This window comes from Nematolebias whitei, chromosome 12 (genome assembly GCF_014905685.2).
Source record: "Nematolebias whitei isolate Nwh7 chromosome 12, NemWhi1, whole genome shotgun sequence".
NCBI lineage: Eukaryota > Metazoa > Chordata > Actinopteri > Cyprinodontiformes > Rivulidae > Nematolebias > Nematolebias whitei.
The window spans coordinates 33,812,174-33,825,273 of NC_056509.1; the positions used below are offsets into that span (position 1 = coordinate 33,812,174).

Here is a 13,100-nt window from a genome sequence, read left to right on the forward strand (position 1 = left end):
ACCACACTGCATCGTAAAATACTGATTTTTAGCATGCGCGTTTGTACCCGTGAGTGGAAAAACAAACGGAACTTCCGTCAGATTTAACAGGAAGTAGGTACGTGGCCTCTTCAGCTGACAGTCTACAATGATGGCGACAGAGGTTCAGAGCGGCGACCTCAACAGCGCCACGTCCAGCCGGCTCGAAGTTTCCATCGATGGCCTCACCCTTAGTCCAGACCCGGAGGGTGAGGATCCGAACCTCGTCCCGTCCGAACAGGGGACCGAGACGCCGGGTGAAGCTGGAGGAGAAGAAGACGGAGAAAAATCAGCCATGGAAGGGAAATGGGGCTTTCCTCTGCAGGAGCTGTACGGGATGGCCCTGAAATTTTTCAAAGGTATATATATTATTACGTTTTCCAAAACCTTACCGGTTTTGACGCAGATAAATCGCTAGTTCTTTTGGGAACGGTTGAAATGTCGTGAGTCCAGTCACGCAGTGAATGAGGTTAGCACAATGCTAACATTAGCCGCTAACTGTCAGCCGCAGCATTAGCTTTCAAACATGCTAGCTGAGCGATAAAAAGTAAAACACTCGAAACTTTCAAGTAGCCCCTTTTTGTATTTCTATGCAAAACACATTGCTTCCCGTTGTATTAGCTGGCACTGCTTCGCTTCGGTGGATTTTAAAAACGGGTCGTCACAGGATAGCCTGCTCCATTACAGCAGCTGGATTGTAACGTGATTTGTTTGGGAGCTTTATTTTAACACGACCTGCCAGTCATTGCTGTGTTTAAGGAGCTGTAACATAAATGTGGGGAAACGATAAGCTCCTGCTTTCATGAAACAAATGTATTTTGAGAGAATAAAATGGTCTGTTATGGTTTCAAAGTACTTGAAAACACAAAAAATTGCAGTCAGTGAATTTTACCATGAGTTTGATTTTTAGCCTAGATAAATATTAACGCCACTTCCATTTGCTTCATCCATTTTATGTACTATGGAACACTGCATTGTTTTTTTTTTAAAATGGGGCAATTTTCCTGCTATAAGAGTGATTATTTAAACTATTGCAGAACATTTTTGGTGACTGTACAAACAGGTTTGGGACGATCTGCCACTGTGCAATAGAAATCTCTGCATTGTGTTTTCAGTCAGTGTGTCAATGAGGGTTAGGTGTAATTATTTACCAACTATCCCACACAGAAATTTACTTCCTCCTTCTCCTGCGCTTATCTGAATTCTTGGTGTCACGTTCTGATCTGAGTGCAAACTCATTTTTAGGTATAGATGCTGTCCTTAAATAGGATTAAAAACAGAAGTTTCTCAGTTTTTTTCTGCTTGTTAGTTAAACATTGTTATTGTGGGGAGGGATTTTTGAGTTATTGTTGGAGTATGGGTGGGCCTAATAAAAGAACGAAGAAAAAAGAAAGTGAACTAATTTCTCACACTTTGCTGCTCCACGCTCTCAGATAAAGATGGCAAAGCCTTCCACCCGACATACGAGGAGAAGCTCCGGCTGGTGGCCCTTCACAAACAGGTGTTACTGGGCCCTTATAATCCTGACGCTTCGCCAGAGGTCGGTTTCTTTGACGTCTTGGGCAACGACCGCAGGTAACCCGAATTCCATCTCTCTTTTTTTAAATTCATGTTTTATAATCATATTTTTTTTCCACCTAAAGAGCATCTTTCTAATAAAGTGGACTCATTAAATTTCAGTAATTAAACTGTAAAATAGCCACACTAATCTAAATATGAACACATTAACTATTATACAGCTAAAACTTTCAGTTCAACTGAACATTCAGTGCTAGTTCAGGTGCGTAAATATTGCCTGTAAGTAACATAAAATATATACAGTTGTTTTAAAAAAAAAAAAAAAGTTGTTCATGTGTGCTTCACGTGAGCGCAAAGAACCAGTTCTTTTTGTAAAATAGGTACTTGGCATGTAAACTTAAAAATCACACTGTATTTTACCGTTAGTACATAAAATGTACTATGAAACGTTTATATTATGGCCTTTTCTTTGGGCTAATGAGATGATGATAAAGGGAAGCTGTGCTGTTTTGTTGACGTTACGTTTCATGTTCACCTGACGTTTTTGTTGGACTGTTTTCAGTTTGACCGAGAATAAGCTTTGCCCAAACTAGATATAATTTTCTGTTCATTTAATTATTTTTTAGTATGATGTCTCATTTCACACATGCATACAGTTACAAAGTCTTCAATGAACTCACATCTTGTTCTGCTGATGTCTTCATGTTATCTGAAGTGATAAGTTAACCATAACTTTCATGTTAAAATGACTGACTGTTCGGTCAATCCACATTTTCGCTGACAAAACTCACAACGGCGTTTGTGAACATTTGGGTATTGTTTTGCTGTAAACTTTGTGTTAAATGTCCTTTTTCCTGGATACCAGCAGCAGATTTTCTTTGTAACCGGACTCCTCCGCTCATCTCAGATAAGAGGCTACTGAAATAAGATAAAGACGAGATAGAACTTTATTGATCCCGATGTAAATTGTTGATAGTCTCTTTATGAATCTCAAATGGGAAAAATACTTTTTTTAAAAAGCATTTACATTTTAATAAATTCTGTGATGTTGTTTTTATTTTTTTTAAGAAATTTCAGTTGTAACGTCCAGTCAGTCTTACTGTATTTTTTTGGACTATAAGGCTCACTTAAAATCCTTTAATTTTCTCAAAAATCAACATGAGCTTCATAATACGGTATGCCTTATGTATTAATTCTGGTCGTGCTTACTGACCTCGAACCAATTTTATGTGGTTATTGTGAATGAGTTGAATAAAGTTTGACTTATCCGACTGTTTTCTTTTGCTTAATGCGCCTTATGTATGAAAACAGACCTGTTCATTGATATTGTGCCTTTGTTTCATATAAGCCATGTAACACTTAATGGTTTCTTTGAGTAAAAAACTTAAAAATATTTGACACAAGGCTCATTTTACTACACTATAATATTAAAAAAAAAAATTTTGGGGGGTGGGGTTTAATTTATAATATATTTATTGATCACGTTCCTCTCTGTGTTCTTCTGGCTGCAGGAAAGAGTGGGCCTCCCTCGGTAATATGGAGAAGGAGGAGGCCATGTTGGAGTTTGTCAAGCTGCTGAACAAGTGCTGTAACCTCTTTGCTCCTTATGTCATATCACACAAGATTGAAAAGGAGGAGCAGGAGAGGAAAAGGTAAAGTGTTCTGCTTCTGTTTCCTCTTTGCCTAAAATGTCTAAATGCTCACTCGGCCCAAGTCTCCTCCAAATCTAATCTGATGTCATGAAGGAATATTTGGTTTGTGTTAATATAATAACCATCCTAGAACCTGTACTTTTTGCTGAATATTTGTAAATACTTTGCTGTAACTAACGTGTTTGTGTGCGACTTTACTTTTTGTCCTCAGGAAAGAGGAGGAGGAGCAGCTGAGGCGAGAGGAGGAGGAGAGGGAGCGACAAAGACAGGAGGAGGAGAGGCGAAGGCTTGAGGAGGAAGAGAGGCTGAGAAGAGAGGCAGAGGAGCGGAGACAGGCCGAGGAGGAGAGGCTACGGATCGAGCAGCAGAAGTAAGTTTATCCTTAGAAAGTATTTGTACAAAATCAGATCTAGACATCCAGAACTTCTCAGTCCTTTCATGTCCGCACTCACCGTGTTTATTTATTTGGTTGCTTGAACCAGGCAGCAGATAATGGCCGCTTTAAACGCTCAGACAGCGGTGCAGTTCCAACAGTACGCCGCGCAGCAGTACCCCAGCAGCCCAGAGCAACAGCTGAGCCTCATCCGCCAGCTTCAGGAGCAGCACTACCAGCAGTACATGCAGCAGCTCTACCAGGTCCAGCTGGCCCAGCAGCAGGTAGGATGTTTGTAGTGTTACACCAGTTTAGATTGCACATATATGGAAAATGAGTCGCAATGAGAAATCTTTCAATATTATTAGAGCGTCGTCAAAAAGTTTGAACGATAAAATTTCATTTAAGTAGTCAGAGTTGTCATTTTGACACCTGTATGAGAGCTCTCCTCTGACAGAAGAAATGTCAAGAGGCCTCGTACACAGGCTGCGTATAGGCCCGTCACAAAAACAAATTTTGCCGGGCGATTAATTGTCTTGGAAATTATTGCAATAAACGATAATATTGTTTGAAATTTGACATTAATTAGTAATTATTGTCAAATTTAAGAAGAAATGTTGGTTAATTTTTGTGTGCAATATCTTTTTTTGACCACTGGATCGCAGTATAAGACTGAACCGAAGGATGGATAGTGAGGGAGCGAGCAGCGACTTTTAAGAAAAATGGGAGAGAGGCCCCTTGACGTGACATGGGCTGTCTCATTTCTGTTTTTCGGTTCTCAAAATGGCAGACGCTCTGTGTGGTTTGAGCTCTTTAGCATAGCATTTTTTACACAAAGCTTTTAATAAAAAAATCAATAAATAAGTTCTCAGCTTCTTTTTGCAGCGAAAAACAACTTTTTACTCGAAGGCACGGGTTTCAATTGTGAATTTTGGAGCTTCGACAAGACAGAGTTTTTTTTCCCCTAGGTTGATCAGTTAGCTTAGCTCATGGCTTAGCTGCTTTTAACGATCCAAAAATGTGATTTTGGACATTTAAAACGGATTTTAAAGAGAAAGGGAGGGGTCGGTGAATAGCACCGGAGTTCAGCCTTTCCTCATCCAGTGTCCAGTAGAAAGAGAGAGACACCAAGAAACGATAAAGCCGATAAATGAAAATAATTTTCTTTCATCATGCGATTAATTGATTTAATGCGACAGGCCCAGGTGCATACACCATTTTTCACGCAAAACTTCAGATGTATCAAAAATGAAATGACTGTGGAAATGTGCGCAGGCCAATGCCAACTTCATGGCTGGTGTTTCTATGGTTATTGGCCCATTGGCGACACTTAAAGGTGATACTGGGAAACTGTTAATGATGTGGACACTATATTATACACCATGGACAGTGACACACAGACACACAAGGTGTACAATTAATGCATCCACATGTATGAAATTAGATGAGTGGATATAAAAGCATGAGCAAAGCGTTGCAGAAAGTTTCTTTACCAAGTGGCTTTAGCCTTATTAGAGGATATAGCAAATGGCACAATACACAGAGAGCGTGTATTTAGAGACAGAGAGGATTTCCTGACCCATAATGACGACGGGCTCCAGCCGTTTTAGACTTCCATGGTCAATCCTTTTGGAACTCTGTATGGAGCTGTGCGGTCTTGGAGTGCAACACAGCGAGGAGCCGTGCGCTGCCCGTGCACATGCAGCTGCTGACCACACTGGGGTTCCTGGCAACTGGGGCATTCCATATGGAGCTGGCAGACTGATGGACACTGTGCCAGCTGTGTGGGATGGAATTATCATGGATTAAAGTTCTCAGTTGCCGCAACGGATTTCTGTCATTTTGAACGAGGAGGGGGGAAAAAAAAAACGTGTGTTCTTTTGTGGTCTTGTTAAAACCATCCAATTTAATGACGAGACAGGAATTAAACTGATGCTGCTTTCAACCAATAAAGAGAACCAGAGTCACAGTTTGACCCAATCAGAGCAGGATGGGTCCTGCTGTCTGATTCATGGTGAGCCGGGTTGTGAGCAGCAGCAGTGACTGCAGGTGGACGCTCACCTGCAGCAAGCCAAGGACGCCCTGCTACCCTAACAGAACCGCCTGCCCCTTCATGAAGGTGATAACATGTATTAAATTATTAAACGTCTGCGTATTAAACGTACGTGTTCACACGTGACCAACCCTCTGCAGCCGGGGGAGATACCTGTAGTGATACACCATCACTCGCTCCTCCCACACCACGCCCCGACCCCCCCAAGACTTTTTAAAATCTAAAATCTAACAATTAAATGTTAATGTGTTGGGAGCGTCATGATCGTACAGACATGTCTAATCTGCCTACATGACATGAAATCCTGTAAATATAATCCTATTGAAAGAAATAATTTCACATTCTGACAAAAAAGTTAATCTAAACTCTGCCAAGGACTTTCTGTGATATAATTTAAAAAATGTATATTTCTGACAACTCCTCAACTGAGAACACTGAAATGACATAAAAGCACACTACAGAAACGTTGTTAAACCCGTTTCTTCCTTCAGTATGCCGTTGGTCTTGATGGTGCAGGTGAAAGTCTTCAACGCATCATTAGACAACACTATACTGTGTACTTTTACTAACGTCATGTACACTGTATACTGTGCACTTTTACTAGTGTGGAGAGATGCTTGGATAACCTCTTGGTGTAGAAAAAAAAAAATCTGAAATTTTCCAAATCTGCTTTAATCCCTGAATTATCCGTATGTCAACCAGGTATATTAGTTCCCTACAACGCAATTGAACAGAATATGAAAGTGCAATTTGCAGCGACCGCCGGTTTTCTTAATCTAATCTGAGCTATCGACTGCTCACACATTGCTATCATAGCACCATCACAGGATGAATGTGTTTATGTTAACAGGAAACATTTTCATTGGATGAATGTTCAAATTATGTGTGATGCACCACGTTGTGGCGATGTTCAGTGCACGATTCATTCATACTAACGAATGGTTGGGAACGGCCCACAAGCTGGCACGTTGCAGGATGGGTGGCTTCTAAATTCATTTAATCGTCCTAAAATATCCGACCATTTTTTCTTATTTTCTGCGGGTGTGCAGTCAGTGCTCTGACCCCACAGCATTTACACACTTTGTCCCACTCACTCCTCTTGCTCTTGGCGCTAATGCTAGAGGTCAATGTGCTAAACACAATGCTTTACACGCCTCTACATTGTCTAGAACATTTTAGTACGCTTTTTTTTTATTTAACTGTACGCCATGTTTCAGTTGAACATTCATGCAAGTCTTTGTACATGAGGCCCCAGATCTTGGAACCAAACCAATTTTAAAAAAACCTGGTCCAACTCTGCATATGTTCATTTCAAAAGTGTATTTAAACTATACATATGAAGCTGGCTGCCATGTTGGACACAACACAAGTAGGAATGTTGGCAGAAATAGCGTGCAACACTAAAATACGTGTTTTACAAGCCATGCACACAAAGCTGTGATTTATTTATTTATTTTGAGCAGCTGTGGCTGAGTGGTTAGAGCAGTCGTCCTCCATTGCAAGAGTTGGGGATTCGATTCCACGAGCAGTCACATGCTGAAGTGTCCTTGGGCAACACACTGAACCCCTCATTGCCTCTGATGTGTGTCCCATCAGTGCATGAATGTGATAAAGCTCTGATTATTCTTTGTATAGATCTAGTAGAGCGCTGTATGAATGGGTAAATGAGGCACAGATTGTGTTGTAAAGCACTTTGTCTTGATAAGAAGGAAAGGTGCTATACAAGTACAGTCCATTTACCATTTAAGTGGCTGTGCACAACGTGGCCACATAATGGCAAAATTCAGTAAAACTGCAACTAGATTCACTGAAAGTTTTTCTATTTTGAGTTGCTAACCAGTCCTTAACAGTTGCAACCTTGAGAGATCCTACCGATTTTATTCTAACAATTCTGTTAATGTGGGGAAAAAATAATAAAGACGAGTCGGTATTGCGCATTCGGAAACTTCTATGTGCTCTGATGGCTCTAGAGCTTTGACACCGAAACAACAAACTTGTGAAAAATATTACAAAAATGCCCATTCCATAATTTAAAAAAATTCTTCAAATTACTCACACAAATCGTGTTTGAGTAGAAATCAATGTGCAGGGCAAGGCTTGTGCCAAAAACATGTAAACAGAATATTCAGGATGTAGTAAAATACACAAATCTGAACTTTTAATCTTCTTGTAGCAACATGAGAAGTGCTGTTTGGTTTTTGGCACCTTCAGTTGTTCCAACAGTAGATCATGCAACAAGTTTTAGTCTCTCGCTGCTCTTCAGAGAACCTGCTGTTTGCTTGTTTCTGATCACGTTTGTCTCGTACCATCCTCTTGTCCTAGGCGGCCCTACAGAAGCAGCAACAGCAGGCTGATGCAGCGGTGCAGGGCGCCTTGGACTCCAGCAGCTTTAACAACGGGGAACACATCTCCACCTCGACAGCCGGTCCGCTGAGCGCCGCATCGCCGTTCGCTAGCGACGAACTTCCCACCGTCAACGGAGGCCAGTCTGACTCGTACTCAGAGAGCATGGACCGGGAGCCAGAACCTGAGCCCGCAGAGGAGATCTCTGAAAACGGGCCTTTATTAGGTAGGTGGGCTGTAGCTTTGTCTCTTAATCGAGCGGTGGGGGAGAATAATTTCTGGAGGCAATCTTCTGCCTAAAGCTCCATATTTCCTTTTGGAGTGGCCATCACTCTGATCATTAGCGTAATCTGTAGGATAATGTGTAAAGGATATTAGTAATGATTAAAAAAAGGACGTTTTTATTTAGTTTTGAAACATGTCCTGGGCAAAATGAAGTCTTAGTGGATGATTGATTTGTTTTCTACAGAATAATTTAAGAAAATCAGTCAGATGCTAATGCTCTATTAGTTCAGGTAATTTGACTGTCTGTCCAATACTGGAGGAAAATCACATAAAAAAAATAAATAAAAAAAAGATAATTGAACTCTTTTAACAGATTGCTTCAACAAAATGCCTCCTCTTTTTTTGTAATCATCGCAGACTCCCCACCAGTCATAGCTGCCCCTTCGATGTGGACACGGCCGCAGATCAAGGACTTCAAGGAGAAGATCCGCCAGGATCCAGACAGCGTGATCACAGTGGGGCGCGGCGAGGTGGTCACGGTGCGCGTTCCCACCCACGAGGAAGGATCGTACCTGTTCTGGGAGTTCGCCACGGACTATTACGACATCGGCTTTGGGGTGTTCTTCGAGTGGACGGATGCTGCCTCCGCCTCGGTCAGTGTGCACGTGTCGGAGTCCAGTGATGAAGACGAGGATGAAGAGGGTAAGAGATTTTTTTTTGGGGGGGGGGGGGGGCGGGAGAAGAGATCAGCTGTGCTGTAAAATGAGATGAGACCTGACATCTGTTTTTGTTCTGTCTTCAGGTGACCCTTCCACAGAAGAGGAGAAGGTGAAAAAGGAGACGGGGAAGCCCCACGTGGATGAGATTGTGCCGGTTTACCGGCGGGACTGTCACGAGGAGGTGTACGCCGGCAGCCACCAGTACCCCGGCCGCGGAGTCTACCTGCTCAAGTTTGACAACTCGTATTCACTCTGGCGCTCCAAGAGTGTTTACTACAGAGTCTACTACACCAGATAAGCCTGAATAAAGATACGGGGCGAGCCGAGGAGGGCGTTTGTTCATGTTTGTGCGTGAAGGCAACCTGTATCTGAAGGGAGAGTTGATCTGATATGGACAACAACCACCAGAGGGAGACAAAGACACATCCGGAGCCCTTATTGTGATATTGGATTGGTGTGTGTGTGTGTGTGTGTGTGTGTGTGTGCGTGTGCGCGTGCGCGCGCATGCGTGACCCAAGTTCCATCCATCCTACTTAGTCTTGAAGCCGTTTGGGAGAAGAGTGTGCGTTTCTATTGTGAATCTACTACCTGTCCTTGCTGCACTCATACACCAAGCTGTAGGACAGTCCTTGTCTTTGACCACTTTTTGTTTCCACCGGGGCTCCTCTTCCTCCTCCTCCTCCTCCTTCTGACCACGCCGACCCAGAAGAGTCCCACAACCATAAACCGGAATCTTGGTACGTCCAACACTGTGAGCCAACGCTTCCTGTTTGGTGGAGTTACTGATTGTTTATCCTGCGAGAACAGACAATGTGGGGGGGGGAAATCGAGCGATTTGCAAACGTGCTTCGTAACACTATGCCTTCTGCACAGAGGTCGACTGGGCTTTGCTTCATTCCACTTTAAAAAAAATCACCAAAATCCACAAACGCAACTCTTGTTTTTGTTGTGAAGCCTCAGCGTGTCTGTTTCTGGTGCTGACATGAAGTTAGTGGAGGAATGTTGAGCAGAAGCGGTGATTTTGGGGGTTTTCTGCACATATTCCCTTCTCGGCTTTCTTACAATGCAGCACCAGTGTTTATTTTTATTTTTTAAAACGGCTCAGACTACTGCCAAAAGTAATGAAGGACGGGCAAGGTCATTCAGATGAGTGTCGAGGGAGGGAGCGTAAACTAGCATGCAGGTCATGAAATATGATCAAATACAGTATGCCTTGTAGGCGGAAGTGTAAATGTAAAAAACCTTGAGCTTTTGTGGTTTTGACGAACACGAGCCTATTTAAACCAAAACTGAGCTGGTAATGTTGATTATCAAGAGGATTCTGTTCATAGCGTGTTTCAGAATATAAGTGTTAGAGTCCTGGCATGTTAGAAGTGACATTTAACAACTAATAATCCACGTTTCGCAGGTCATGACACTGTTACGTCTGCTGCGCTCAGATAAAAACGCTGCGCTCCGTTTTTCATTTCATGCTCTCGTCAGTCGTCATCTCAAGAATTGTAAAAAACAGTTTATCCTGCTAACTCTAATGTGAGGTGTTGAACTCTCATCACCTCAGTTCTAACCCGTTCTTTTTATTTGGGTCATTCTGTATGAAGTGTTTACTACAAGATGGAGGATTGTGTTGGAAGATTGTTTCCCTCACTTTATCACGCTGCATCCTTTGTGTGCAAACAGGCGAACAGTTTGATCATTTCAGCCTGTTTCTAATCCAGATGGTGATTATTTTTAATTTAATTTCATGAGTTTTTCACTTTGGCTCAGCCTAAAGTTCGAGGCCATTCTCCTGTTGGTTATGAATCAGTTTGAGTTGTTCAAGCCCCGCCTGTAAATATTCTATAAATGAGTTTATGTGGGTTTCAGATGTGGAAGAAGGCTCTGTCTGGTTTTGCAAATGAATTTGCACTGTATGTTAAGGTGACAGATTTCTGTTTTACCCATATCTTGTTAGAACAAGTGTGAAGCTGTAACTATTGGTATGATGGAGAAACTCATCGTTTTCTTATTGTTTGACTCTTTCAGGACTCTTCTAAGTTACAAAATCTTTTTGGGCATATATTTAATCTTGATTAAAGTTATCTTCCTCTAGAGTTTTGTTTGCCTTTTTTTAAACTTGTGATTTATGTTCGTATTATGCTCTGTTTTCTGAAAATCTGCTGTTTGATGTTGGCTTTAAAAACAAACCTGTCCTCACAGCGAATGAGTCCTGATTTTAATTTAACTTTATTCTTTGTGCAGTTTTTAGGAGTTGGTCGTGATGACTTTGTTTTTGTAAATTAAAGATTTATTATTTTACAAATTGTTTTATGTAGAAACACAGATTTCCCTCAAATGTTCATTTAAACAAAAACAATCTGCTTCAGTGTTCCTACTCTGGTTTTTGTCTTTTATGCTACATAAAAATTTTATCTGCCAATTTATTTTTAGCTCTTTTGCTTCTTTTAGCTATATACCCTTCTGCTACTTTAGATTTTTAGCTAGCATTTTCATTCTTTTAGCTTTTGGCTATCGTTTTGTTATTCTAGAATTCCTACTTTTTTCTTAGCTACTTATCTTCTTGCTAGCCTTTGGCCAAAGTAGCTTTTAGCCAACCTTTTGATTCATTGACCTAGCATTTACTGTTCTGTTTCTTTTGCTTCTAGTCTTGTAGCTTTTGGCTACTGTTTGGCTATTTTTAGCTTTCACCTAGCCTTTTGACTTTGTCTGCTTTTAGATTTTTGCTACTTAGCTTCTAATGAGCATTTAGCAAATTTTTACTTTCATCAAGCCTTTTGATACCCTTTTGCTAGTTTTTTAGCAAGCCTTTTGCTACTTGTATTTTTCCATTTATTCCCTTAAGCTAAATTACTTTTAGCTTTTACTAGTTATCCTTTTTGCTGTTTTGCTATTTTAAACATGCCTTTTGTTACTTTTGGTTTCTCAACGCCTTTTGTTCCATGTATGCATTTTTGCTAGTCATTCTACATTTAGCTAGTATTTAGCTTCTTTTGGCTCAGTTTCAGCTAATTTCAGCAGCCATTCAGCACTCAACATTTTCACATTAAACATGTCTTCTTTCGTCTAACAGTTGTGCATCCTTTAAATAATGTAACAAAAGTTGGTGAGTGTGAAGCTAACTTTACTTTCAGAACACATTTGACCCAGCGATGGAGACGTTGAGGATGTGAGGTCACCATCGATGGCCTTTGAGCAACAAAAAACCTGAACAACCAAAGCTCGTTCCTTTTTCCAGCAGCCTCACGCTGCTTTCCTGTAACACTCTCTTTCTGCTAAGGGAATGACAAATGTGTGTCCTACTCATGCCTGACAGGATGATCAACCCTGCCTTTACTGGTATTCCATGATTCACATAAAATGTCACAACAATCAGATCGGGGCGCACGCATCATCCGGCTGAATGGAGCCATTGCCTCGTACAAATTGAGTAACTTATTTAAACTATTGCAGCAGCTGGGAAGGAAGAGTTTCAAGACTTCCAGTTTGCTGAGTAATGAGAAAAGTGGCAGAGCCACAGTCCATGTTGGCTTCCTAACAGGTGTTGTGTTCACCTACAGACACCAGGGGGCGCACTACATGTTTTTTTTTGCAATTAAATACTTCTGTATACTTTTACTATTTCAGCGACTCATCAAAAGTTCAGCTTCTTTGGGAGATGTAAGTGATGACATTTGTCATTTAATTCGTAAAAATAATACATATTGCATACTAAAAATTACTAACACTACTATGCATGTTTATTCAGTTCCTTCAAAATCATTGTTCTCTTGGAAATCTGCTGTACCTGCTCTGTTTTTGTCTTATGCTACTTTGAGATTTTAGCTGCCATTCTATTTTTAGGTTCTGCTACTATTAGCTCTCCTTTAGCTGATTTTAGCCATATCGATTTGTTACTTTTAGCTTGCATCTTCTAGTAGTTTGTTGAATCTGTTTAGCAAATTTCAGTTTATTTTCTTGCCTTTTGCTACTTGTAGCTTCAGTTTACTTTTTGTCACTTAACTTGAAGCTAGCCTTTTGCTACATTTATCTTTTAACCAGCCCTTTGCAATTTTAAGCTTTCCTTTTCCTTTTGTTGCATAAACTGTTAAGCTCACCCCACCCCAGATTTTATACAATTTCTTTAGCTACCATTTAGCTATTTTTCACATATGCTTGATTTTTGCTCCTTTCTCGACCCTTTGCATCTTAGTTTTTTTTGCCTG

The 13,100-nt window shown here is 40.9% G+C and overlaps 1 protein-coding gene across 1 annotated transcript; it reads left to right on the plus strand.

Moving 5' to 3' along the window:
• On the plus strand, positions 1-10,989 carry acbd3 (acyl-Coenzyme A binding domain containing 3). The gene is made up of 8 exons (XM_037685861.1): positions 1-377; positions 1,452-1,593; positions 3,048-3,188; positions 3,400-3,558; positions 3,671-3,845; positions 7,937-8,183; positions 8,600-8,884; positions 8,985-10,989. The coding sequence occupies exons 1-8, from the start codon at positions 128-130 to the stop codon at positions 9,197-9,199; spliced, it is 1,614 nt and encodes a 537-aa protein (XP_037541789.1). The 5' UTR covers positions 1-127; the 3' UTR covers positions 9,200-10,989.
• Positions 10,990-13,100: the final 2,111 nt, after the last annotated feature.

Excerpts from the sequence above, each read along its gene's own strand:
- acbd3 (XM_037685861.1), top strand. The coding sequence starts at position 128 with ATGATGGCGACAGAGGTTCAGAGCGGCGACCTCAACAGCGCCACGTCC. Across the intron at positions 3,559-3,670 it reads CTACGGATCGAGCAGCAGAA|GCAGCAGATAATGGCCGCTT; the intron begins GTAAGTTTATCC and ends TGCTTGAACCAG. Across the intron at positions 8,885-8,984 it reads TGAAGACGAGGATGAAGAGG|GTGACCCTTCCACAGAAGAG; the intron begins GTAAGAGATTTT and ends TTCTGTCTTCAG.